This window comes from Herpailurus yagouaroundi, unplaced genomic scaffold (assembly GCF_014898765.1).
Source record: "Herpailurus yagouaroundi ecotype Mexico unplaced genomic scaffold, PumYag 216, whole genome shotgun sequence".
NCBI classification, from domain to species: Eukaryota; Metazoa; Chordata; class Mammalia; order Carnivora; family Felidae; genus Herpailurus; species Herpailurus yagouaroundi.
Genome location: NW_024412447.1, coordinates 5,728,311 through 5,755,331, shown reverse-complemented (window position 1 = coordinate 5,755,331; position 27,021 = coordinate 5,728,311). Strand labels below are relative to the sequence as shown.

General features: G+C 51.9%; 1 protein-coding gene across 1 annotated transcript; it reads right to left on the bottom strand.

The window, feature by feature from the left end:
• Nucleotides 1–16,516: 16,516 nt before the first annotated feature.
• NPTX2 (neuronal pentraxin 2) lies at nt 16,517–27,021 on the bottom strand (the record flags this gene model as incomplete). The annotated part of the gene is made up of 5 exons (XM_040455642.1): nt 16,517–17,970; nt 18,907–19,086; nt 20,758–21,002; nt 24,965–25,181; nt 26,758–27,021. Coding segments are annotated over 5 exons (1,134 nt in total), but the record flags the coding sequence as incomplete, so codon positions are not given.

Below are 27,021 nucleotides of genomic sequence, written 5' to 3'. Positions count from 1 at the left end.
AACAGACCCTTCATTCAAATCTCTTCAGAAATCCCTGGTGAGTAAACCCGTGTTCATCACATTATCCATAATAGCTAAAATGTAGACGCAAGCTGGGTATCCATTGACAGGTGAATGGATAAACAAAATGCGGTCTATACTTACCATCGAATATTATGCAGCCTTTAAAAAGGAAGAAAATTCTAGGGGTGCCTGGATGGTTCAGTTGGTTGAGTGTCCGACTTTGGCTCAGGTCATGGTCTCACGATTCATGAGTTTGAGCCCCACATCGGGCTCTCTGCTGTCAGCCCAGAGCCCGCTTTGGATCCTCTGACCTCCTCTCTCCCTGTCCCTCCCCCACTGGTGCTCCCTATCTCAAAATTAAATAAACATTTTTTTTTTTTTTAAAAAGGAAGAAAATTCTGACACATGCTACCACATGGATGAACCTTGAAGACATTATGTTATGAAATAAGCCAGGCACAAACATGCATATACTGTATCATTCCACTTATATGAGGGACCTAGGAGAGTCAGATGGTAAAATGTTTAGAGGAAGTAGAATGGTAGTTGCCAGGGGGGCAACTGTTGCCGGAGGAGGGGGCTGGGGAGTTAGCGTTTAATGGGGACAGAGCTTCAGTTTGGGGAGATGACTCTGGGTTCACCCGCCCCCACGGGCAGCCCCCGGACACACTGGCAGCTTTGCCTCTGGTGTCCGGGAAGGAGCCGAGCCCGTGGTCAGAGAAGCCCAGGCAATCCGGGGACTTAACACCCTTGGAATCAGCATCAGCTGTGGAGGAAAGGAACATGGATGAGAAGTAGCTAAATCGTCTCTTGGTGGGACAATCGTGAGTCCCAGTTCCCACGGGAGCCCGCTCATTAACACGCCCCTCACTGAGTCCCTATCCGCCTTGCTCTCCTTAATCCTTAATCCTTAATCCGTGCCTACCTGGCGCACCTCCCCAGTCACCACCTGCACCTGAGTCCTTGTTCCGGGTCTGCTCCTGGGGAACCAAAGCTAAGACACATACAGGACAGGGACAGAAGAGCTTTTGCAGCTTCTGGGTGGCCATTTGGCACCTCGGCCCAGACAGTACGCTCTGCAGGGAGAAGGGAGGTGGTGGGAGGGAAATCCTGAGAATCCAGAGCAGCTGGGCTCTGGTGGGCAAGCGAGCCTACTCTCTGACCCTGGGGTCTGACGTGCCAGCCAAGCAAAGGATAAATTTGCCTGGTGCTGGTGCCCACCAAGACAACGGATCGCTGGCCCCTGTGGATGAGGGGGTCGGGCCTGCCAGGGAACTGGGTGGGGGCCATAGCAGTCCTGCAGCTCGGGAAGCCGGTCCTTCTGAAAGTCCTTGCTGCTATGCTGACTGCCTCACCCAGTCTGGACTATCAGCTCTGGGAGCACAGGAATGTGGTCTGGCCGACTCACCGCCCAGAAGGGTGGCGGGAGCCCACGACACACAGACGCTCTTCAGCCAATGGCAGCCCTTGGTCCTCTTTCTCCTGTGCAGGAAGCTCAAGAGAAAAGGAGTATGGGAGTTGGCGGGAGGTCCTGACTGAGCTTGCTGCCCTGCGTGAGGTGATGAACTCCGAGGGCCTCCGGGCTCTGCCAGGGTCTCCCGTCCTGTTACCTGCGGGCATCTCTGTGCTCCTCCTCCACTGAAAACACCTCCCACTGGGCCCAGCGTTGATCCAGGAGGGCCAGATGGCTCCAAGAAGCAGCAAGGCACGGCTGGACAACTTGATTAGCTTGCCTAATGAACTCTGAATTCACTCCGTCTTTCTCCCACAACACCTGTATTTTCTCCCTAAAATTGCCATTGATTCCTCATATTTGGGGGCGTAGGTGTAACGGGAAAGAGTGTTCTGCCCATGGCGCACAAAGAGCCAAATTGTGGGAGGTGGAGAGAGGCCGAGGTGGGTGAGGGGATGACTCTGTGTTTCTCTAGCCAAGAGGTCGGTGGATGGCCTCTTCACAAGACCTGGCCGTAAATCCTAGTGGAGGGAAGCAAGCTTTAGCAAATGAAAGGTTGCCAGACTTAGCAAATAAAAACACAAAACACCCCACCACGCTTAATTTCAGATAAACAGCAAATAACTTGGTATCATTAAGTATATCCCATGCAGTATTTGGGATATACTTATACTACCAAATTATTTGCCGTTTATCTGAAATTCTGATTTTACTGAGCATCCCGTATTTAACTGTTAACCCTAAGAGTACGGCGTGTTGTGCCCCCCCCACCCGGTGCCAAAAGCTGGACTGTAGCCCAGACATACCCCCACCCCCAAAGCTGGCCGGGGCCAAGATTCTCCTCTGTAGCAAGACCTACAACAGTCTTCCTGTCATTCCTTCTTTCCATCCATGACATCCTGTGATGCAAGGGCGGGGCTCATCCTCCCTGGTGAATTCCACAGATCACGTCCCCACCTGGGCACGGTGGGGAGCAGAAGCTGCTATTTCTAAGAGCCTACTCTGTGCCGGGCCCTCCAGGCAGACCTCTGTGGGTGAATTCAGGCCTTCATGATGCTGTTGCTCCCATTTGTCAGGTGAGGACAATGCAAGGCTAAAAAGTAGCAGAGCAGGACTCGAACCCCGGCCCCCTGGACACAGAGGTCTCATCTAGAGGCTCCCCACAGAGAGTCACTATATGTCTCGGCTGCGGTGTGTCAGGGTAGGAGGAGGACAGAGGGGACAAAGCAGAGTGGGTCAAGGTGCAACCCTCTGGACAACCCTCTGGATGTCCCCTGGGGTGGGCTGGCAACAGAGAGGGATCTGTGTTCGTTTCCTGGGGCAAAGCGCCTCGAAACCGTGCAGCTTCAAACAACAGAAATTTATTCTCTCCCAGTTCTGCAAAATCAGGTATCTGAAGGGCCATGCTCTCTCCGCAGGCTCCAGGAGAGGACCTGTTCTGTCCTCACCCCTGCCAGCTCACAGGTGGCACTCCTTGGCTAGTAACTGCATCCTTACTTCGGTGACCACATCACCTCTTCCTCTGTGTCTCTGTGTCTCCCCCTTATGAGGACACTGGTCACTGAACACAGGGCCCACCCGAATCCAGTATGACTTCATCTTAACTGCGAAGCCCCTATAACTGAGGTCACACTGAGGAGCCACGTGGACATGAATTTGGGGCGGTAGGTATTCAACCCAGCACACTTGGCAGGTGGTCGCCTGTCTCCCTCCTTCCCAAAGCGTGCTGGATGCCACACTGTGCATTTTCGTCCTGTCCCCAGCTGCTCCTACTCAGTTCCTCTGCTCTCCTGACCTCTTAACCTGGGGTGTTCAGGACCCAGAGCCCCCTCGGGCACCTGGGTGCTGTATGGCTTCATGTTGATCTCTGCGCCTCAGCTCCCACATTCCCATCCCCAGCCTGACTCTTTGTCTCTGGACTCTGATGCATGTCCCCACTGGATGCCTACAGACCCCTCCAGCTCCAGCGCCCACACCGGCCACACCACGTCCCCAAATCCACTGCCCCTATTCTCAGGGTCAGCACACAGCACCAGCACACCCCGGGCTCTGCCCCAAACCCTCATCCTCACAGCCAACCTGCAGGGAAACCCTGGCGGCCCTACCTTGGGAGTCAGTCTGGAAGCTAAGCCCATCTCGCCAACTCCCCTGCCACCACCCTTGGCTCAGCCACCGCCATTTCTGTCTTGAATTGCTAGGCAGGCTCCCCATTCTCCTTGCCTTCTCCCTGGGTTCCCACGGCCTGTCCCTGCAGAGCCAGGAGGCTCCATGGTCTCATCTGTGTCTCAAAATATAATGGCTATTCCATTGGGCATGGCAGGGGCTCCCCACCAGAAAGTGGCAGCTTCCTCTCTCCTCCTTCATTCACTTTCCTACAGAAACTTTCGTGAGAACCTACCGGGTGCTGGCACGGGGCTGGGCTCAGGGGATACAGGACCAGGCGGGGAGACACAGTCCAGCTTCTCCTGGAGCCCTCGGCCCTATGGGAGACGGCAGGTGAACAAGCCATCCTAAATGCAAGGTAATGGGCACAGCACCATCTGTGCCCTGCAGAAGGCAAAGCAGGGTAGGGGTCAGGGAAGGAGAGATGGGGCCCTGGAGACGGGGGCTTCTCTGGGGGCCGTGTCATTTGAGTAGGTTCCTGGGCGATGGGAGGGAGGCGGCATGTGGAGAGAATCTCATTCCAGACTGCATCTTCCAAGCACTTGGGCGATTGTTGAATTCATCCCTGGGCCCCAAGAAGGGTGAATGAGGCTTCGGGAATACAGGTGAGTAGCAAGGTGCTCAGGAGAACGCACGAAAGTGACTGGTGCCTGGAATAGACTCATATCAGAAGAAACCCTAAGAAGCCAAGCAGAGCTGCTCCCAAGACTTCACAGTGCATGTGGACACAGTGTGTGTGGGACAAGCAGCTTTAGAGGGAAGCTCCAAGGACAAGAGTGCCCAGGGTGTCCACGCCACCGCAGCCTGCCTGTCTGCTCCGTGGCGTGTCACCTGGATTTGGCCGTAAGTGACGGAGGCTGTCCCAGCCCTATCTGTGCCTGGTCCCCGCCAGTCTCCCCTTGAGGGATCCCCTCCTGCCCCTCCTGCTGGCGCTGTAAGTCTGGTCACCGAGTCTCTTTGCCTGGCCCAGGGAAAGTGTCTCAGCTGGCACCTGGAGCCTTAGTTCTCAGCCTGTTATCTTTCCCGCATTCCCTTCTCCAACCTAAGTCGTTGTAAGTGTTGCATAACAACTGTATCGCCTCCCATACACCGGGGCACTGGGTGGGCCCTTTCCAGGGGTGGTAGCCTACCTCCAAGATGGTGCCCCGTGATCTCCACCTCCTGAACACACAGCCTTGAGTAGCCCCACCTGCCCCTGTATCACATCAGGGCTTTCGGAGCCGTGTAGCACACAGCAGAAGTGATGGCACGTCCCCCGAGATTAGGTTACGACAGACACCACTGCGGTCAGATCTGCTTCATCGCGAGCAGCCCTCTGGAGAGGCCCACGTGGTGAGGACCTGGGGTCTGCCAACAGCCATCTTGAAGTGGCCCCTGCGGCCCAGTCAAGTTTTCAGAGACCACAGCCCCAACCAGCGTCTTAATCACAAGCTTGAGATTCTGAGCCAGAACCACCCAGCTAAACCACTCCTGGATTCCCGGCCCACAGAACTGGCGAGACAATAAATGTCTGCCTGGCTTCAGACCTTCCGCTTTGGAGTAATTCGTTACACAGTAACAGATAACTGATACACGCATTTTTAGCTCCTTCAGTTCTTGGAACAGCCCAGTGCTGTCCATTGTTTCTCTTCCATCACACAGGCAGGAAACTGCAACTCAGAGACGTGGAGTCCCCGGCCCCAAGTCACCCAGGGGAGAGGTTGTGCAAAGAAACCTGGGCAATTGCATCTATTAGAACCAGACCTCTGGGCCTCCCATCCGCTGACAACCACGCTTTCCTACTCAGAAAACATGTCCTCCTCTGAAGGCTTCACTCCTCCAAATAAGCCCTGGAGGGCTAAATTGCCCTTCTTTTATAGATGAGCAACTAAAGGCTCAGAGAATCGAGATTTTCCCCGGGCTCACACCTGGGATGGAGGGTGCCCGATCAGAACTCAGGCCCCGGTCCGCAGTCCCCTGGCGTCACTGGAAGCTGGGTCCCCGCTGCCCAGAGGAGGCACCTCTTTAGAGCAGAAACCACGCCCGGGTGTCCCCATAAGGGGGCCTGCGTGGCCTCAAGCTCTTCTTCCCCCACCTGGGGCTATGGGGCCCTGGTGCGACCCTGGAGCCCTGCCTCCACCGCTCTCAACGCCTCCGCCGGCAAAGGCCTTGCAGTCTGGAGTGATGGGAGCACTGTCACCTGCAGGACTGAGCTTTCGAGAAGCAGCTGTTTACTCTGGGTCTTGAATTTTAAAGAGGTTTAAAGTCCGACTTGGACCCTTAGCTCCTGGGATGCCTGTAACCATGGCAGCACCTCGCTGAGCAATAGCAAATATTTGCTGAAGGAGAGAGAAAGAGCCAGGTAGGAAGGAGAAGAGACCTGAGGATATGGGAACGAGGCTTTGCCGTGGGTGCCCGCAGCTGGCTGGGGGCTGTCCCCAGGTCCTCAGGGGGAGGGGGCACTCAGATGCCTCTAGTAATACCCAGGGGTACATGCCCCACCTCATGCCCCTATTCCCCAAGTCTCTGGGTGAAATATGCCTGCAGGACAGCATGTCCAAGGCCAGATCCTGGGTGGGTCTCCTCTGTGTCAGTAAGCCCCTTCTTTTGCTTGGGTCTCATTTTCCTCATCTGTGAAATGGGAACAACAAACCTGCCTGCCTTTTCAGGGATGCCACGTGGCTTAAATGAATTCCAGCCCCCTGGAACATCCCCATGAGGGATTTTTGTAAATATCCCCTCCAGCTGGGTTCCAGGACAAAGGGATGTCGAGATCTCTGGGCCACATTCCAGATAGCCCAGAGAGGGGAAGTGGCTTACTCAAGGCCACACAGCAAGTGCAGCAGAGCCCAGAACCCAGCCACCCGGCCTTGCTGTCATCTCAGGGCATGAGGCCCCCCTGACCAACTGTCACCAGCTGAGTGGCTGTGAATGATGGCATCAGTGTGCTGCCCTGTGGATGTGCTCAGGGCTTAGCCACATTCTGGGTCAGGGCTTGGGGTGTGCCAGGCACGTGGACAGTTTCTGCCAAGTATGTCTCAGCAGAGAGAGCCAGGGAAGCGGAGCCCGTGGCCCTGCACTGCCAGGGAGGGGCTCAGTGTTCCTGCAGAAACCTGAAGAAGGGACCCGGGGCTCTCCCTGCAGGCCGTCCCTGTCACCTCGGGTTGCAGGTTAACAGGTCCAGGTACACACCTTGATTTGTAAGTCAGCCAAAGGCTGCATCTATTTTTAAATTACATCCTAGGGAGTAAAAAAGATTACATCCTATTACCAAGAGAATAATACGTGTAGACCAAGCATGCAGGGTATACTACTAAGAGGCCTGAGATTGAGTCTTGGCTTTTTTGGAAGTCTGGTGCCTCAGTTTCCCCACAGGTAAACGGCCCCTACCCTCGCCCACCTGGGAGTGAGTCTGATTCTTCTCAGGAGACACAGTTCTCAAAGTCTCCTTGCAGCCATCTACACTCTGCCTCCTCTCTCTGCCGGAACACAAATATATGTATTTATTCCTTTTTTCCTATTTCTTGCACCGGAGACTCTTAAAATAGAACAGGAGGTGGGCTGTAAGGAGAGGTCCCAGGCAGAAGTTCCTCTCTGAGGGCCAAGAGGCAGCTGAGTGGGGATACCTGAGCTCAGCCCTCCACCCCCCCTGGCCCGCGCGCCCCCCCCCCACAGCACAGACAAGGGCTGGGATCAGGACGGTGTGATCCTCCTGGGCACAGACTCTGTCTGCCACACCTGGATTCCTCCACTCTGCCAGAGGCCCCGCTTCTAATGGGCTGCTTGGGAACCAGTTGAAGTCTTGCCCTGGGTGGCAACGAAGACCCAGTCCGCGGTTCTGGTCCTGCAGAACAGCTCCCCGAGGGGAAGGGCATGGGCATGGCCACATCTCCCAGCGACACCGGCTGGCTCACGACAGGCTGGGGCTGCTGGGCCTCATGAGCATGTGCCCAAAAGAAGGTCATTAGAAGGCTCTTCCCAGTCAGGCCTGCCACCCTCCTGGGGCAGACAACTCAGTCATCCCACTGTGTCTGGACAGAGGGGCAGACAACGTCAGAGATGGCAGACAGACCACACTCCTCCCCAGACTACTGAGCACTTGTGGGGCAGGGCTCCTGGAAGCCAGGCCCAGAATTGACAGAGATGTTAAAATAAAGAGACAAGGACATTAAGACAATTATTGTAAGTGTTCATTCAATATGTTTAAATTTTTTTCTGGGGTGCCTGGGTGGCTCAGTGGGTTAAGGGTCAGACTCCTGATTTGGGGTCAGGTCATGAACTCACAGTTGGAAAAAAAAAATAAAAAAAAAAAAAGTTTTTCTGCTCTGTATGCCCAAAAAGTTAAGTGAGGCATTATGAAATAATAAAATATATACACATTGGTTTCTGACCCCAGTTCCTGAAACTGAAATCCTAAATACTTTGTCAATTTCCTGGGTGATAGAGCATCTTTTATTTTATTTTATTTTATTTTATTTTATTTTATTTTATTTTTTCAATGTTTATTTATTTTTGGGACAGAGAGAGACAGAGCATGAACGGGGGAGGGGCAGAGAGAGAGGGAGACACAGAATCGGAAACAGGCTCCAGGCTCTGAGCCATCAGCCCAGAGCCCGACGCGGGGCTCGAACTCACGGACCGTGAGATCGTGACCTGCCTGAAGTCGGACGCTTAACCGACTGCGCCACCCAGGCGCCCCCTTTTTTTTTTTTTTTTTGAGAATCTTTTATTTTAATGAGGCAATTCTTGGTGGGTTCCTGGATGGAACTGGTCACAGAAAGAGCAAGCCATGATTAGATGCTTGGAAATTTCATCGCTCTACCCTGGAGAGGGGAGATGGGCTGGAAATGGAGTTAATAGTCATGCCTATGTGATGAATACTCCATAAAAATCCCCAAAGTGTGAGGTTTGGAGATGAACACATGCACGTGTCGGGAAGGTCATCGATCCAACTCCATTGGACAGAAATTCCCAAACTTGGGATTCTTCCCCTGTGTGTCTCTCCACCTGGAAGTTCATCTGTTATCCTTTACTATTTCCTTTATAATAAACCAATACATGGAAGTATTTCCCTGCGTTCTTGGAGCCATTCTGGAAAATTACCAAACCCAAGGAGCAGGTCATGGGAACCCAATTTACAGCCAGGCGGCCAGAAGTACAGTTGACAACATGGGATTTGTGATTGGTGTGTGTTTTAGGCCTGTCGCCTCGCTTCTGGTAGCTTCAGGTGCTCCCTGGCTCACAGATGGCCTTCTCTCTGTGTCCTCACGTTGTCTTCCCCCTGTGCTTGTCTGTCTCTGCACCCAAGTTTCCTCTTTTGATAAGGATACCAGTCATATTGGATTGGGGCCCATCCCAATGACCTCACTTCAACTCCATCTTCTGCAAAGATGCTATTTCCAGATCAGGTCATACTCACAGATCCTGGGGGTCAGGGCTTTGACATATTTTGGTGGGGACATGCATTTCCAACCATAACATTTGGTTAAATGTGAAGACGTTCCTACCTTTCAGCCCAGCAACTGCACTCCTAGGCATTAGCCCTGGAGAAAATTCTTGCAGGTTGCACCAGTAGGTATCTGCCATCCAAGAAAGTTCATCGGCTAAGGAACAAATGGATGAATGAGGTTTGGACATTCAAGAAAGACGACACAGTGGTGAAATTTAATAAATTACAGCTACACACACCATCCTGGAGAAATAGCAAAAGTGTCATATTAAGTTATTTAAAAAAAAAAAAATCATGTCATAGATGAGCCCATAGTCTGATCATGCAGAAAAGATCTGTGTGGTCAAAACTCCCATCTCCTTCAAATCTTTGCTCAAACACCATCTTCTCAATAAAGCCTACTTAATTGACCTACCTTTTAAAAAATGTTTGTTTATTTATTTATGGGGGGGGGAAGAGAAGAGAGAGAGAGAGAGAGAGAGAGAGAGAGAGAGAGAGAGAGAGAGAGAGAGAATCCCAAGCAGGCTCCATGTTATCAGCACGGAGCCTGATGCAGGGCTTGAACCCATAAACAGAGAGACCATGACCTGAGCCAAAATCAAGAGTCAGTTGCTTAACCGACTGAGCCACCCAGGTGCCCCCCATCAACCTACCTTGCTGAGAAATCCCCACAACCACACTCCTATTCACCCCACTCCACTCTACTAGTCCTTTTCCCAGAGCACTCACCAACTCCTAACAAATTCTATAATCTGTTCATGCAAGCATCTAGGAGTTACTGTTGATTTCCTCTCACCAGAATGTTAGATCCACAAGGGCAGGATTTTTTTTCTCTTTCATTCATTGGCATCTATCAAGTATCTAGAAGAGTAGCCGGCACAAAGCAGACCCTGAACAAATATTCCTTAAACCGAGTGGCTGGTACACTAATGTTCACTTAGGATTATTTTTAAACTGCACACATATATTACACCTAGTCTGTTGTATATAGGATGTCTCAAAATAGTCTTGGAAGAAAATAGACGTGGTATTTCTTGCAAGACCTGAATCTCAAGTGGAGATATAGACCCTTCATGATCTATGCCATTCCCTTGAGCACAGAAAGCCAGGATATGACTGCATTATTCCCTCAGGACATGCTCTCTGGGGCATGATAATGAGTGACAAAGAAATGTGAATCTATCCACAAGCTGCAGTCTTCTGTGTTTTATTTCTGCTTGAACAGGGTTTTAAAATGTGCTCATGGATATTTGCACTGACAACTGCAGAGAGCAGGACTGCTTTGTAGAGAGAAGTAAAACCACCTGGTAAATTTGCCCGGTGCTTCCCTGAGAAAACAATAGGCCAGCAGCCTGTCAAGGCCAAAGTCCCGTAACCAAACACACGTAATCCTGGCCTTGACAAGCTTCCCTATCCTACTGAAATCCCTAGTAACACTCAAGTGGCTTCTGTATGACTGCCCAAAGCCAACCCCAGGCAGAGTCAACTGGCTGCTCTATGAGCCATTGAGGTCAAGGTCAATGGTTGGGTGGGTTCAGCTTGCCGCTGAATATGGAGCAAGGGGTCATTAACAGACAAGTCCCTATGGAAACTGCCCATACCCCAGCATTGGCCATCTATAAGCTTTCAGAGACGATGATGTGCTTACTTGGCTTAATCGGTTTGACTGTGAGAGGAGGTCCAACCTTCTAAATACTGTCCCAAATAGGATCCATAAATGCATGTCGAATTAGACTGGCTTGTGCATAAGTACAGCTCCTACCAGGGAGGAGGAGCCTGTCGTCCACTGAAGGATGAGCTCAAATGCTTCTTTACATTTACTCTCAAAAAGTGCAGAGGGTGGGCAATCACCCTGGTAGGAGCCATGTTTTTAACCCCAATTTTAATCTCCACATCGGACCTCTTGCAAAATCCAATTGCCCACTGGACAGCTCCACCGAAATGAGTTGAAGGCATCTCAAATCTATGTTCAAAACCAGAACTCTTGAGTCTCCTCCCTCTCAAACCTGCTTTTTTGCTCTCCCCCATCTCCCCATCTCAAGAAATGGCATCTACCACCTGTCCAGGTCCAAAACCTCACGTTTTTCTTTTTAAAATTGAGATCTAATTTGCATGCCATAAAATTCACTCATAAAATGTACAATTCAGTAGATATTAAAATATTCAGACATTTGCAACCATCACCACACTCAATTTGGGAACATTTTAAGTTTATTTATTTTGAGAGAGAGCACCCATGTGAGTAAGTGGGGGAGGGGCAGACAGGGAGGGAGCAAGAATCCCAAGCAGGCTCCACACTGTCAGTGCAGAGCCCAATGCGGGGCTCAATCTCATGAAGCATGAGATCATGAGCTGAACCAAAATCTAGATTCAGATGTTCAACCAACAGAGCCATCCAGGCGCCCCAATTTGGGAACATTTTTATCACCCTGGAAAGAAACTCTATACCCGTTAGCAGTCACTTCCCATTCCCCTCTATCCCCACACCTACACCCAGCCCCCGTCAACCACTAATATACTTTCTGTCTCTGTAAATTTGCCTGGTCTGGAAATTTTATATCAATGACATAAGATGTGGTCCTTTGGGACTGGTTTCTTTCACTCACAGCATAGTGTCTTCAAGATTTATCCATATTAGAGTGTATATCACTATATCATTCCTTTGTATTAAAGAATAGTATTCCATCGTATGTATGTATCACAATTTTTTAATCCATTCATCAGTAGCTAGGCATTTGGGTTGTTTCTACTTTTCGGCTATTATGAATAACACTGCGGTGAACATTTGTGTACTCATTTTGTGTGGGTATATGTTATCAGTTCTCTTGGATATATAGTCAGGAGTGGAATTGTTGGGTCATACGGTAACCGTTTAATTTTTTGAGGAACTGACAAAACGCTTTCTCCAAAGGTGTATGCACCATTTTACATTCCCACCAGCAATGTACAAGGTTCCAGTTTCTCTGCATTTTCTCCAACATGTGTTATTTACTTATTTTTTAATTGCAGCTGTCCCCAGTGGATGTGACATAGTATCTCATTGTGGTTTCAATTTGCATTTCCCTGATGACTGATGATATTAAGTATTTTTGCATGTGGTATTGGTCATTTGTATATCTTGTTTGGAGCAGGACCTAGTCAAATCTTTTGCTCACTTTTATATGTATTATTTGTCCATTTTTGTTACTGGGTTGTTAAGAGTTTTTTACATATTCTGGATACTAGGCTTTTTTTTTTTTTAATTTTTTTTTCAACGTTTTTATTTATTTTTGGGACAGAGAGAGACAGAGCATGAACAGGGGAGGGGCAGAGAGAGAGGGAGACACAGAATCAGAAACAGGCTCCAGGCTCTGAGCCGTCAGCCCAGAGCCCGACGCGGGGCTCGAACTCACGGACCGTGAGATCGTGACCTGGCTGAAGTCGGACGCTTAACCGACTGCGCCACCCGGGCGCCCCTGGATACTAGGCTTTTTAAAATCAGATATATAGCTGCAAATATTTTCTATCATTCTCTGGGTAGCCTTTTCACATTAACAGTGTTCTTTGAAACAAAATATTTTACTTTTGATGAAATTCAATTTATTACTTTTTCCTTTGGTTGCTTGTGTTTTTGGTATCACCTCTAAGAAATCAGTACCTAATCCAAGGTCACAAATATTTACACCTATGTTTTCTTCTGTGAGCTTATAGTTCTAAATCTTCTCTTTTCACACTTATTTTTGAGAGAGCACAAGTGGGGGAGGGGCAGAGAGCGTATAAGACACAGAATCTGAAGCAGACCCCAGGCTCTGAGCTGTCAGCACAGAGCCCGACGTGGGGCTCGAACTCACAAACCACCAGATCATGACCTGAGCCAAAGGTGGACGCCCAACCGACTGAGCCACCCAGGCACCCCTATAGTTCTAATTCTTAAATGTAGGGACTTTCACCTATTTTGAATTAATTTTTATATTATGGCGCGAGGCAGAAATCCAGCTTCATTTTTTCCCCCCATGTGGATATCTAGCTATCCCAGCAGGATTTGTTGAAAAGACTCTTCTTCCCCCAGACTGGTCGTGGCATTTCTGTCAAAAATCAACTGACCATAAAAGTATAGGTTTATTTCTGGAGTCTGAAACCCTTCCATTAAACCATACATCTGTCCCTAAGCCAGGACCATACAGTCTTGTTACTATAGCTTTGTAGTCAGTTTTGAAATCAAGTAGGAGTCTTCCAACTTTTGTTCTTTCTTTTCAATATTGTTTTGGCTATTCTGGGTCTCTTGCATTTTTTTTAACGTTTATGTATTTTTGAGAGAGAGAGAGAGAGAGAGAGAGACAGAGAGACAGAGAGACAGAGTGTGAGCGGGGGTAGAGAGACAGACAGGGAGACACAGAGTCAGAAGCAGGCTCCAGGCTCTGAGCTGTCAGCACAGAGCCCGACTCAGGGCTCAAACTCACGAACCATGAGATCATGACCTGAGTTGAAGTCAGACGCTTAACTGACTGAGACACCTGGGATTGGGATTGGCCTGCCAATTTCTGGAAAAAGTCAAGTTGGTTTTTAATGGGGATGGTGTTAAATCTGCCCATCCAGTTGGCAGGTACTGTCATTGCAAGGAAATCCTCTGACTCCATTTTTTGATGTCTGCCTTTCCCTCCCTCTTCCTCTCTGCCCCACACCTGGGCAAACTGATGAGAGAGCCCAGGTGCTCTCTCCCTTGGTGCAGGTGAGAAGTTCAAACTATACATGGACACCTCACCCCAGTCCCACCCTCTAACCATTGTAAAAACCCCAAGCCAGTGTCCTTTCCCTGTCCTCAAGCCAACTGCACACCAGCTTGGGAGTCACTGTTACGGATTTAACTGACTTGCATCAGAAGTTTAGGTAAGTGGCATTTTAGACAGGAACGTGGGGTTGGTTCTCTCCTTAAAGCGGCCCTGGGTCATATGCCTTGGCCCACACTTATCTGTGTGTCTCAGACTGAATCCTGTATCTTGATGCAATTATAGCAGATCATTGTCCTGCTCTCACTGCAAGACCCCTAAACCTCGGTTAAATTCCTAATAACTGTTTGGTAAACTGAAGGCCATCCCATCTCGGACATTGCCAAAAAATGGCTATTGTCTCTCCGTATCCTCAACATTAAAACAAGCCTAACCTCTTCTAGGACTTTCTTGGGTTCTGGAAGCAGTGCAATCTGCATTTACAGACTTTATTAAGCTCACTTGTGCTGTTACTTGCAAATCGCCCACCTCAAGTGGGGCCCCCACAATAAAAGGCTCTAGAATCTGTCCAGATTGCAATGCAACGAGCATTCCCAACAGTGCCCCCAGAGGGTGCTTCACTACAGAGGCTTCAGCAATCCCCTCTCACGCCTCCCAGAGCCTGTGGACCACTCTAAGTTACTCATGGGCTTCTAATACAAGAGATTCCTTGGCCTCATGCTACATGCCATTAGAGCAGCAATTGCTAGTTGCATACTATGTGATTCTGGAAACAGTCACTGTCACAGGCCCTGGCCTGAGGCCTCCCATGCCCAGCTGTCCATATGTCTTGGGCCATGAAAGCCAACATCCCAGCAGCAAGCTCAGCACAGTCACCAAGGCCTTTTTGCTACATAACAGAGCTAATCTTGGACCCTCTGGCATAGCTCATATGCAGCAGAGGGTGGCCTTCCTTGTTCTCAGTCCCCTGCCAGATGCCTTGGTGCTGGAGGACGTCACCCTGCTTCCAGACCCCTTGGCTATCTGAGGAGCCCCTTGCCATCAGCTAAGGAAACAGCAAAGGGAGTCCTCACATTTTTCAGATGGCATTACCACCATGACACCTGCTAGTGTTCCTTGGGGAATTAATGTTTTTTATCCCTCACCCAGGATGTTCCTGAAGGATAGTAGGACCCAAGGTTCAGCACAACTGGCCAAACTTCAGAGAGTAATCTCAGCACTAGCGGCCCTGGCCAACAACTGACCCATCTGTACATCTTTAGATTCTTGAACCAGGTTGCCCCTTTGGGGGTAAAGAACTCTGAGAATGTCCTGTCCCACAGACACCCAAAATATAAATCAAGATCACACGAGTCTCTCTACTTATGAAAGCCACAATGCAAGACCTCACCAAGATACTGCTCTCCTACACAGTTCTAGATATTATCAACAGGGGTCGAGATACTCACCGTACCTCTCAAGATACACAATTCTGGGCCCCCAAACAGGCATTCGACAGGACTCTTACCTCCAGAATTCTTACCAGCCTCAAGCTACAGACCTCACAACGACTTACAGAAGTTCAAATCTAATTAAATGCAACATGGTGCATTTCAGACATCGAACATCTGAGGTGTGCTGTAATCACGTGTCTGTCTACACTTTTTGATGTTTGCTGACAGCGCTTAAGCCTCACTTCTCCCTGGACACATCTGGACAAGTAACAGGAGAGCCTAAATTCCTCCTCCTTTGACACCAGTGAGGTGTGTGAACTACACGGAAGAATCACCGCTCCGGCGCTACCCACTAACCACCATAAAAAAACCAAGCCAGTTGTTTTCTCTGTTCTCTCAAGCCATTTTCGGACCCATGTGCGTATCACCATGATCCCCCCATTTGGTTATTAGTCTCATGATCTAATAAACCTTTTCGTGCCCTCTCAGGGGTATGTGAGTGTCATCAGACTTGACATCTGAACCAAATTTTTCCCACCACGTGTCCACAATGGCAATCTTGACAATATTAGTTCTGATCTATAAACACAGATACATTTTCATGTATTTAGATTCTCTTTGATTTCCCTCTATAATTTTCTATCAAAAAGAAAGAAAAAAATAATCCTGTTCTGTAGTTTTTCAGTGTACAGATGGTCCCTGACTCACAAGTTTTTGACTTCACAATGGCACGAAAGCAACACACGTTCAGTAGAAACGGTTTCGAGTTTTGATATTTGATTCTTCCTGGGCGAGCGATAAGCAGTACACGATACTCGTGATGCTGGGTGGCTGGGCGAGCCACGGCTCCCGGTCAGCCACGCCATCGCGAGGGTAATCATGGCAGGGGCAGGGCCTCCAGGGTCTCAGGACTGCTTGACCCCCAGCTCTGCCCTTAACCAGCCGTGTGACCCAAGTCACCGTTCAACTGTTCCACGTAGTCACCTACGATCGGGATTCACTTTCAGGGGGTCGTTAGGAGGGGTAAGCGAGACATCTGGGAACACACACAGAGTGGGTGGTGAGCAGGGGTCATGCCTGGGACGGGCTGCTCAGTGAACTCTAGGTAAGCTCGATCCCTGGTTGAGAGAACGGGGGCTGGCTGGAGGCGGGGAGGCAGGGCAGAGCCCGTGGGGCGTCCGCAGTCCGCGCCTGGCACCGAGGAGGGAAGGGGTCAGTGCTGCACCTCGGCGCCCCCAGGTCCGACAGACACACAGGCCCCGGACGTGCCGACTGTGGCAAAGCCCCACCCCCACCCTCAGCCCCAGACCTGGAGCAAACAGACACGGAGGCATCTTCCAGTGCACTTTAATCAGAATTCCATCATCCGAAGAGTTCTCATAGCATACAATGTTGGGATGGGCATGTCAGCTTGGTCCTACAAATGGAATTTCCACAATTCGCACTTGAAACATGTATGAAAAATAAAATATATAATATTTAACTTTATAAATTTCCCCCACTTTACCACTTTGTCCTTAAAATAAATTACTATCCTCTGTCCAATAAATTAAGCAGCCTGGAGTCACTAAGCAACTATCGGCCGAATGAATTCCTTTTCCTGAAAAAGTTCTGGGGGAAATCCTTGAGACAGTCCACAGCTTATAGCAATCAACGTGAATGAAAACTAGCACATTCCTCACAGTGGGGCGAAACATCAAAAATGGGAGCCTGCTAATAATGGCTGTTCTTTTCTGTTAGGAAAAAAAATGAAATCCCCCTGACCACACCGGATGGTTGTAGAAGCTGCAACTGAACGTTTGGCACCAGAGGAGTGAAGAGGCTTTTCAGAGAAGCCATTCCCAGCGATGATCCCATCAAAGCATCGTCGGAGGGAGAGGTGACAGAGGGGGATGGAAGGCTGCCGCGGCCTTTCTCCAGAACGCCCTTCTGAGTTCCAGCTCCCAGCCCCCTCTAGAGGCAGTGACGCCCCCTCCACCTTGGAGAAGGCAGGGCATTGTCTGGGCAGCCTGCCTTCCTCAAGCTCAAGGGTTCCTTACAGCGGAAAGAACACCAAGAGAAAGCCCTTCCGCGGGTGGTGGGGGCTGCTTTGCTGCGTGCTCAGCGGACAGCAGGATACACTCGATACATAAGGGACACAGATACTCGAGTGGGATGGCCACACGGCCTCGAAAGGGGACAGACAAGAGGCGCACGTGAGACACCAAGGATCCGGGAGGGTGGGCAAGGCTGTGATTCACTAGCAACTGTAGGGGCTCTGAACAGGGCCCCGAAGACCTTGATCCCCCCCACCCCCAGCAGGAAGTCAGGTATCTTCCCACCTGCAACTCAGGGCCTCTTCCCTACTCGACACAACAAAATCTTGGGAAGGAACAAAGAATCCAGTGACAGGTGCTGCCACAGAGCCTCAGTCTTAGAGATTCCCTGGGAACAAGCTTTGGGGGCCCCAGGCCACTGTGGCAGGGGCTCTATACACAGTTTAATTGGGGGAGCAGGTGGCCTTGCACTTCCGACAGGAGACACCAGCCCCAGGCCCCTAGACAGAGGAGAAGGTAGCTACAAGTCAAGGAGACGCTCCTCACAGGTCTCCACGGGCCACTTTGAAGCCCCTCCAAACACATCAACGTTGTTGTCCACCCAGGGTATGATGTTGCCTGGCATGTTTGTGGAGCAGTTGGCGATGTTGACAATTTCTTGTGCGCGAAGGACGCGGTCCCATATGTTGAACTGGCTGAGCTCCCCCACAAATGCCTGTGTGGCGTCGAACCTGCCCCCAACAGTGTCCTGGGAAGGTGGGGGGGGGGAACAGAACCACATCGGCACAGGTTCAGAAAGCAAACGTGCCCACTAAATCTCCAGGGATGTAATGGCCTTGGGAAGGGGTGCACAGTGAGGAGGGAGAGGGGGAGACTGAAGCATTTTCCTGATTCCCCCAACTCTGACCTCACTCCTCCCCTGACCCGATTCCTGCACGTTCCAGACCTCTAGGACATGCCAAACTACCCCGAGGCTACAGTGGAAAGACACTGGCCCAAAGTCCCAAAGCTAACACTAGACCCGGGTCTCCAGACTCCCAGCCCTTCCCAGCGGGGAAGTCACAGGGTAGTGAGGCAGGGAGTGGGCCAAGGATGGGCCCAGACTCAAAGCTCTCAAAGGAACTGGTCTCTACTCCCTGGCTTTCAGCAAACCTCAAACACAGACCCAAACGTCAACTCTTATCTGCCCAAGAGCAGACAAGCAACTTAGATTTCCTCTGTCTCAGGGAGTGAGGACAGCCTCTGCGGTCACGTTCCCACCCCTAGCTCCCCCGAGGGGCTGAGCATCACACAGGCATGTCCCACGACATTGAGCCAGCAGCTCCCGGAAGATGCCATATCAGCCCCGGGCACCCTGAATCAGTGCTGTGCCCAGCAGAGGTCAAACGCCTAGAGAGAGAACCCATGGTCACTCCATGGCAGCATGAGCTCAGGGACACTCCTGCCCACCTACGGTGGACTCCATTCTGGAATCTATCTGGACCCATCATACCACAACCGGGTCCCCCCGCCCCCGGCCCCTCAGGCCACAAGACAGAATGGACCCAGGTGGCCATCACACCACAGTGGCCAGGTGTGGCAGGCTGACAGCTGGGCGGGCTGTGGGGGTAGGGGGCAGCCTACAGGCATGGCCTCGTGACGCGTGGCTGGCCAGCACACCCCATCCTGCATCCCCTGCACCTACCTGTTCTTGCCCAAGGATCAGCACCCCCCCTGGCTTGATAGGGTGCCAGGGGGCCAGGTTCTCCCCCGTGCCGAGTTTCTCTCCATCCTGGAAAGCTTCCCACATGCCATCCCGTGTTGTCCAAGTGATACAGATGTGGTGCCACTTGCCGTCACTGACGAACAGGGGCAGCTGTGCAACCTGTAGGCAGCAACATGCAGGTGAGGGCCCCCCATGGGGCTCCCAGGAGTCTGATGCGCACAGGGACCAGAGATCGTGCTGCTCCCAGCTGGTTACCCCTTCTCTGCTATGTGGGAAACAGGGCCTCGGTCTGTGTGTGTGCGCGAAACACAGACACTCGAGAGGAAAGAGACAGCCTGGGGACATGCCCCTAACCCCACGGTGGCCCGGCTTGCAACTGGACACCCTCAGTCCGTGGCTTGGCTGAGAATCTGGGACACTGTGCAGACCAAGCAGATGTGAAGAATGAGCCCCCGCCTGGCCACACTCGGCCTGAATGCCTCGTGCTGAAGAACCTGAAGGAATCTTTGGAAAACAATCAGACTAGACATCTACACTCGAGGCAGGGTCTCAAATTCTATCACGGCACTTGGGGACTGTGTGTGTCCTCCTGTGCAGAAAACCAAAGGCCTACAATTACGTGGGAGAGTGTGCTGGGGGGGGGGGGGAGGTTGCACATTCAGACCCCCATACAGAACCAGGGGAAGGGCATTTCTGACCCACGTGGTCGCCTGCGAGCATCCTGTGAGCACCACAGACCAGCCCAACCAGGAACTGTCCTGTTGTTACTGCTGGTATCCTAGCAACCTGGCGCTTCCTCCTGGGAATTGGCTGTTTACATGCCACCGAACCCAAAAGGAAAACAAGGTTCTGGGCCCTCCTGTGTCCAAGACAGTTATTTAGAACAATTAATCCCTGGCTCAGGAACATGGTCACTGTGAGACGGAGCCTGGCAGGGAGATTCCACGCCATTTCCCACTTACACAAACCCCACCCAGGGCGGTTCAGTAATAAAAGCAGGGTAAGGGGCCAGGGTAGAGGCAGCAGGGAGCCGGAGAGGCCATTCAAGTGCTCAGCTCCAGCAAGGATGTGAGGACACATTTTTGGCTATGTTGAGTCTGCCTTCAGAATGGAAGTTTAAGTGGGGCTCCTAGAGGTCTCACAGATGCCCAGAGCCAAGTTCTCGAGGAGATCATGCTCTTGAACGATGAAACCAGCCCGTCTATTAAAAAAGGATATTTACTCTACAAAAGGCAATACTATAGGGGCAGAGAACAGATCAGTGGTTGCCATGGGCTGGGGTAGAGGCAGAAGCTAACTACGCAGGGGAATGAGGAAATTGTGTGTGGAGAGGGGGCACTGATGGAACGCTTTCATATTTTACTTGCGGTCACACAACTGCATGCATTTGTCGAAAGTGGTCGAACTGTATGCTAAAAACTCTCGGTCTTACTGTATGTAAATTATATCTCAATAAACCACCCCCAAAAGATATGCTGAGAAGTATCCTCCACAGAGAAAGACACACACACACTCCCCCTCCCCTAATCAGCACGGCCCTGGAGAACAGCCCTCACTGACTGGCCCAAGGGCCAGTGACGATTCAGGCTGGCCCACAGAGACCTCAGCTCTGTTCCTTCGATGACCTCTGGCCTGGACCCTGAGATGCTTCTAGGCCAGACTCCCACCTTGGATCTCCACCAGCCATAGCCGCCCACCCCTGCTGCCCTAGGCTGGGCTGAGTCTGTCACCATTCCAAGGAGGGCAGCCCTACAGCAGCTGGCTGTCAGACTCTGCAGCACCCTGACCGTTGCCGTGATGGGGGAAGGTGGCAGTCTAAGCAGGCCTCACCTTGTCGTTGATGAGCAGCTCAATGGGGTTGTTACCCCACTCGATCAGCACAATCTCATTGGCCTGCCCAGGCACCGCGTAAGAAAACGGGGTGCCGATGCCCGGCAAGGCGCTAGATCGCAGCCACAGGCAGATGGTGAAGGCATACAGTTCAGGCAGCGTCTTCTTGATCTTGCCGTACAGGTAGTTTGTGCGGAGGGGGAGGGACACTTTGAACGCATCAGGAGACTTGAACGCACTGTTGCCTAGGGGGGTGGAGAAGAGAGGCCGCGGGGCATTAGCCTGCTCCCTGCTGGTGCAGCCCAGAGCGACTGCTCTCCTGGACCCCCACTTCCCCCAGACTGGTCCCTTGAGCCCCAGAGCACCTGCTACTGGGAAGCTGCTGTTCAAAGTTCTACAACCCAGGAGTAAACAAGAACCTCCCTGCTCCTAAAAGCTGGAGGAAGGAGGAAAGCTGGATTTAATTTTCTGGTTAGAGGTGCCTGGGTGGCTCAGTTGGTTGAGCATCCAACTTTGGCCCAGGTCATGATCTCACAGTTCATGGGTTCAAACCCCACATCGGGCTCTGTGCTGAGAGCTCGGAGCCTGGAGCCTCCTTCAGATTCTGTCTCCCACTCTCTCTGCCCCTCCCCGCTCATGCTCTATCTCTGTCTCTCTCGCAAAAACAAACATTTAACAAAAATAATTTTCTGGTTAAATTAAGCCAGAAAACCCTTCCTCAGCTAGTTTCTTGAAATCCTGGCTCCTTCAGCAAGGGCGGGGTTGGAACCCTGATGGACTTGGAGGCAGGAAGTCTTAACAGGGACCTGGGCACTCAGTAGACACTTGTCAAGTCCCTGTCACTTCTCACCCTAAAGAATCACTGCCACCCAGGCAAAGGAGTCCACGGCCATGTTTGGACATTACAACTTAATTGAGAAGTGGCTTTTCGGACTAAATCCCTGACACGGACCACCTTGCTCATGATTTGCCCTTTCCTCAAGAGAATACTGCATCTGCTGACCATTTCCTGCGGTTTGGAACCAGTGGGACGCAGAGAAATACGGAGGTTTACCTCCCCGCTGAGGTTAGGCACACCTCGCCAGAGCCTGGAGACTTTGGGGCCCACCTGGGACTGATGAGGACCCCCTGACTGTCCCCACATAAATGGGGTTTCCAAAAATCTTTGAAAGCAACTGGTACTCTTCACGGGGTCTAAGTAATTTCCAATAGTTTTTATTTAATCCCAAAATTAACAACAAAAATAAATACATGGAAGGCAAGACCCGGTCTCTGGTTATCACAGATTCTGAAGTTTGTGGGGTACCACCCAACCCTGTGAGTTGTCAGGGCAAAAGCTTCCCTCTTATTTGGGCACTAGATGCTGCCAGGGAAGGAGCCTGAATACCCTTCACTCATTTGACAAGTATTTATTAGATATCCGCGAGGGGCCAGAAGGACTCTGTCACCATGAGAAACAGCCAGGCTCTCTGGACCCAAAACCGACGGAGCCAAACTGCCTGTGTCTCTGGTGGATGAATCAGTCCCTTCTGTAGAACGCAAGCCAGAATGGATGAGCCCTTCTCCACTACAATGCCCCCAATTCATTTGTGTTCATAGTATATAACACATAAGAAGCTCTTTGGTGCCGTGGTGTGAACCATAGAACCAAGGAAGACCTAAACAGAAAGGCAACAGGGCTCAGCATCGTCCTTTCAACCTCTCTGGAACAGGCGGCAGAGAAACACTAGACTCTGGGTCTCATGGGTACTATTTACTCGGATCGGCTGATTGTGCAGTCTTGCCTCATCCGTCCTGACCTCCCAGGCCTCGGGGCTGCTAAGCACCTGGTGAGGGCTGGCAAGACCTGGTCACCTGGGGAAGGCAAGGGGGCCCCCGGCAGGGCATAGGCCGGGGCTCACCCCATGTTAGGCTGAAGCAAAATCAAGAGACTACAAAGCCCCAATTCCTGATTTTGCAGGTTGTGCAGCCGAGACACCGAGGCTCAGAGGAGCGAGGTGACTTACCCCTCAGTCACACAGCTAATGAATGACAGAGCAGGGAGTGGCAGTCCTCCCTCAACTACGTGCAGCCCCTAGTATTTAGTCTGCAAACGGCCGTGTTCTTCACGAAGGCATGGTTATCTAATAAAGAGAAATAGCTTCTATCCCGGCAGGTGGGCAGGCTTGCTGATTTAATAAGGCTCAGTGTCGGTAATATCGTTAGCTAGGTGACAACAGATAGGTTTAATTAGACCTGGGAGAGCCGAGGGGCAGAGGAGGGGGCCCACACCCTGAAAGCTGGTGCCCTCTATTTATATCAAACAGCTTGGAGGTTCAGAGGAAACTTAGTTAAAACCAATTAAGGCATTAAAAAGCCTGACCAATAAATCAGAGGCTGCAGGTGGCAGACAAGTGAAAACGGGTGGGGGCAGTGGGGGCCAAAGAGAGAAGTGTTCTTCCCAGTGGCAAGGTTTACTCAGACTCTGAGGCGGGCTGTGCCTGGCTGGCTGGCCCCCACTCTGGAGGCCCCTGCAGACGAGCAGGTCCCACAACAAAGAAAATGAGCATCCGTGGGTCCAGGGGGCACTCAGGGTTGGACGCTCACCACTGGGCTCTGGGGAGCCTGCTGCTCAACAGGGCTAGAGCCCACACACTACTCTAGGCTACAGCCTCCAAGCCTCTCATCTGTGGGGGTCACCACCAAGTTCAACCCCAGCTCTGCAATCTGCTGGACACGTGGATGCAGGCATCTGATTCGGTCCCTCATCCATCACTAATACCTACCTCACAGGGTTGTTGCAAGGGTCACAGAATGTGGAAGTCACAGCCTAGTGTCTGGCCCAGAACAGGCACTTAATGGGCAGGAGATGATGGACCAAGGGCCAGAGACCCCCTAAGCCCCCTACTTTGCACATGCTTGAGGTCCATTTCCTCGGGGCTCAGCAGGATGCTCTGAAGAACGTGTTATATTTTCCACTCGCGGTCTATCTGGGGACTGGGAGTTTATCTACCCCTTTAGACTGACCACAAACAGGACAGATACAAACTCAAAGTTACCCAGGAGACAAACTGGTCAGCAAATGACCACTTTCCTCGAAAGACTCATCCCCGAACGGGGTGGAGCACACAGAAGAATTCTAGAGTCTAGGTCCTGGGGGCCCTACAAGAAGGCCAGTCAGGGGCCCTGGCCTGCAGAACTGGGCTCCAGCTAGGACATAGCCCTCCTTTCTGTGCCAGAAGAGCTCCGAGGCTTCTGCAGAACTTACGTACCGAGAATGTGGGTGCTGGAACGAGGCTGGGGATGGGAGGGACGGTGACAAAGCGGCAGCTCCCACGTGGCCAAGGCCCAGGCCCCACCTCGGCCCCCTCCCCCCCCCCCCCCCCCCCCGCCACAACACACCTCTGGCTGAAAGCTTTGGAGCATTTTTCTCACTGGTGTCACGGGTGTAAGAGAAGTCCCGTCTCACCGGTGTGACGTGTCCAGCACACTGCCTGGCACTACTCCACACTAACTCGGCAGCCTTCTATTGACCTACATCCTTGTAGCAACTTGGCCACCGTGCCTGGCAAGCTACACAGCATATCCGTGCATAACGCCAGTGGGCCAGGGTTGGGGCTGATTCCTGGCAGGACCATCCTCAATCACACTTATTATTTGCTCAGCCAGCCACAGGCCATCCCCACGCAGTGCCCCATCACTGCAGACACTCCGGGTCCAACTGTAAGGGATGGAAACCAGGCTGCTCCCAGGAGCCATCGGCACCTTCAGTCCCCACCAAGTCGGAAGACGTGTCAACGAGGCTGTGAAGCCGGGCAACCTTCAGGCAGAAACCCTAAACCCCTGTGCACCAGGAGAGACGCCTCAAGTTGAAAGAGACCCCGTTTCATTTGAGAAACGGAGAAGGCAAAGTGGAGCGCTGCTGGAATGGTAAAGAATCCCGTGGTTTTCCGCACGTAGGACGGGCAGGTTCGGGGACGATGTGGGAGGAGCAGCCGAAGAACCAAGCGCAAAAAGAGTCAGCAGGCAGAGGGGTCTGGAAGCCACCACTCCCTCAAGGGCCCTAGTGGCCTGATGTGTAAATGGGGAAGACCGCTGCGGGGCCAGCCTCTCTGCCCCGCTTGGAGCCCAGCCGCCCTTACCCTGCAGCCAAACACCAAGGCGGTGGGGTGGAGGGCTGGGAGGGACGTCAGCCAGAGGGCGACAGAGGAGCCGGCCAAGAACTCACCTCGCTCCAGCTCAGTCACCCTCAGCAGCAGAGCGTTCAGCGCGCTCTCAGTCTTCTGCCGGTGAGCGGAGGTCTCATTGTGAAGCAGGGACTTCTCGTCCTCCAGCTCGGCCACCTTGCGCAGCAGCTGACTCTCCAGCTCCCCCAGTCGCCGCTGGAGGACCTCTCGGAAGTCGCCGGGCAGCACCGCGGTGGACACGTTCACTCGGAGCTGGTGCTTCCAGTTGGGGAGAGGCACGCGTGAGGAAGTATTAAGGCCATTTAGACAGAAATTGTGAAACGCAGCTCTAAAAGCCCAACCACACAGGGAGAAGCTTCCCAAACGGGAGCGTTAAACCGTGCCAAGGGGCGCACTTCACTGATGCTTTTTTTCTTCTTTTGTATGGAAAGGATTTCAAAGTCAAACAAGAATTACCCTGCTGCAATATCTGAAACTTAGGAATTTCATTTTTCTCTCTCAGAAAGCTGGTTTTCTCCTCTTGCTAAAAAGTCAAAATTTTAATCACTATCCACCATTCTTGGGTTAAGACTGCAACAGAGCTACGACTAAAAAAAAAAATTGCTTATCAAATGGTACTCAAAGCTGATGAGCCTTCATCTAGAAATGAAAACAGCTTCCAAATTCCCGTGTGGCAAAAAGGTGAATAACCATGCTTGCCAGAGATGTTACTGGAAACCGAGAGCTCTAAAACATGACACTTCTGAATTCCAGGAATCTCTGCTTTTAATGCTGTTTCTAAATCCTCACTTCCTCTTTATTTTACTCCTCTACCATCATGTTGGCTCTGGAGGCACACTGCCACTGCCTAGCCATGAATCCTTGGCAAGCTATGTACCCTCTCTCTAAAGCATTCCGAATTGTAAAATGCAGTCAGTAGGATCTGCCTCAAAGGACTGTTGTAAGGGTTAAAATTAGACAGCACGACTGGTGCATATTTAGTGACTAGAAACGTTCGCTGTTGTTAATCATCATGAATCAGGGAATATACAGATGCTGAAAATACTGTATTTAGCCATCATGCCGCGGGAAATCCTCAAATAATTTTGCAATAATTACCACCTGTAATTGAAACCTAGTTTCCCTAATAAGTATTCTGGTAAACGTTTCCAACAGAAACATCCACGCTTCTTAAATAGGATTTGAAAGTGAAGATGAAGTTACATGAGAATTTCTTTCAAAGTTCCAAACTGCATACGCCTTCCAAGAAAGCACGGAGTAAGGTTCCTTCTCCTTTGGAAGGGCACCTCAGAAGGCCGCAATTTGTGGACAGTGTCTTTGAAGTTAACGGGGTTTCCTCCAAGGCGCGAACTGGTGTGGCCCGTGACCCGCCCGCGATCGCCCCCGGCAAGACCCTCAGGTCTCCGCCCGCTCGGGTCCAGCCGGAGCTGATTTATAAAAGGAGAACACGGGACGCCCAGGGCAGCTGACCTCACGCGGCAGCCTCATGTCACCGGGCACAGCTTTTGGGAGCGCGTCCGGCTCCGGGGGACTCGGAGATCCACAAGAGGTTAGAGGTTCGCTCGCTGGAACCTCGGTAAGTGACTGTCCACACGGCGGACAGTCCCGGCGCACGGGGAGGGAGTTAACCCCTTCCTTCCAGCAGGAAGCGGGGTGGGGGCGGACTGCGAGCCACCCAAGTAAGTTGGCGAGCAGGACCGAGAAGCCCTCCCCTGACCCCAAGCGCAGCTCGCCCTGCGTCCGGGCCCGCCCAGGCTGGCAGGCAGGACCCTGCGCCCCGCCTCTGCCCCTCTCCTCGGATCCTCCCCCCACCAGAACCCCCGCACCCGGCTACCTCGAGGCTCTCCAGGCGGTCCTTGAGGGTCTGCAGCGAGCGGCTGAGCTGCTCCACGACGTGGCCGGGGTCCCGCGGTAGATCGCCCATGGTGTCCTTGCCCGCGGCCGCCCGGCCCGGCGCCTTGCCGCCCGCCAGCCCCTCGCAGCGCGCCAGCTTGCCCGTGAGCTCGCGGATGGCCTCGCGCTGCGCGCCCAGCGTCTCCTTCTGCTGCACGACGGTCTCGCGCAGCTGCAGCACCGCGGACCGCAGCTCCTCCTCGGG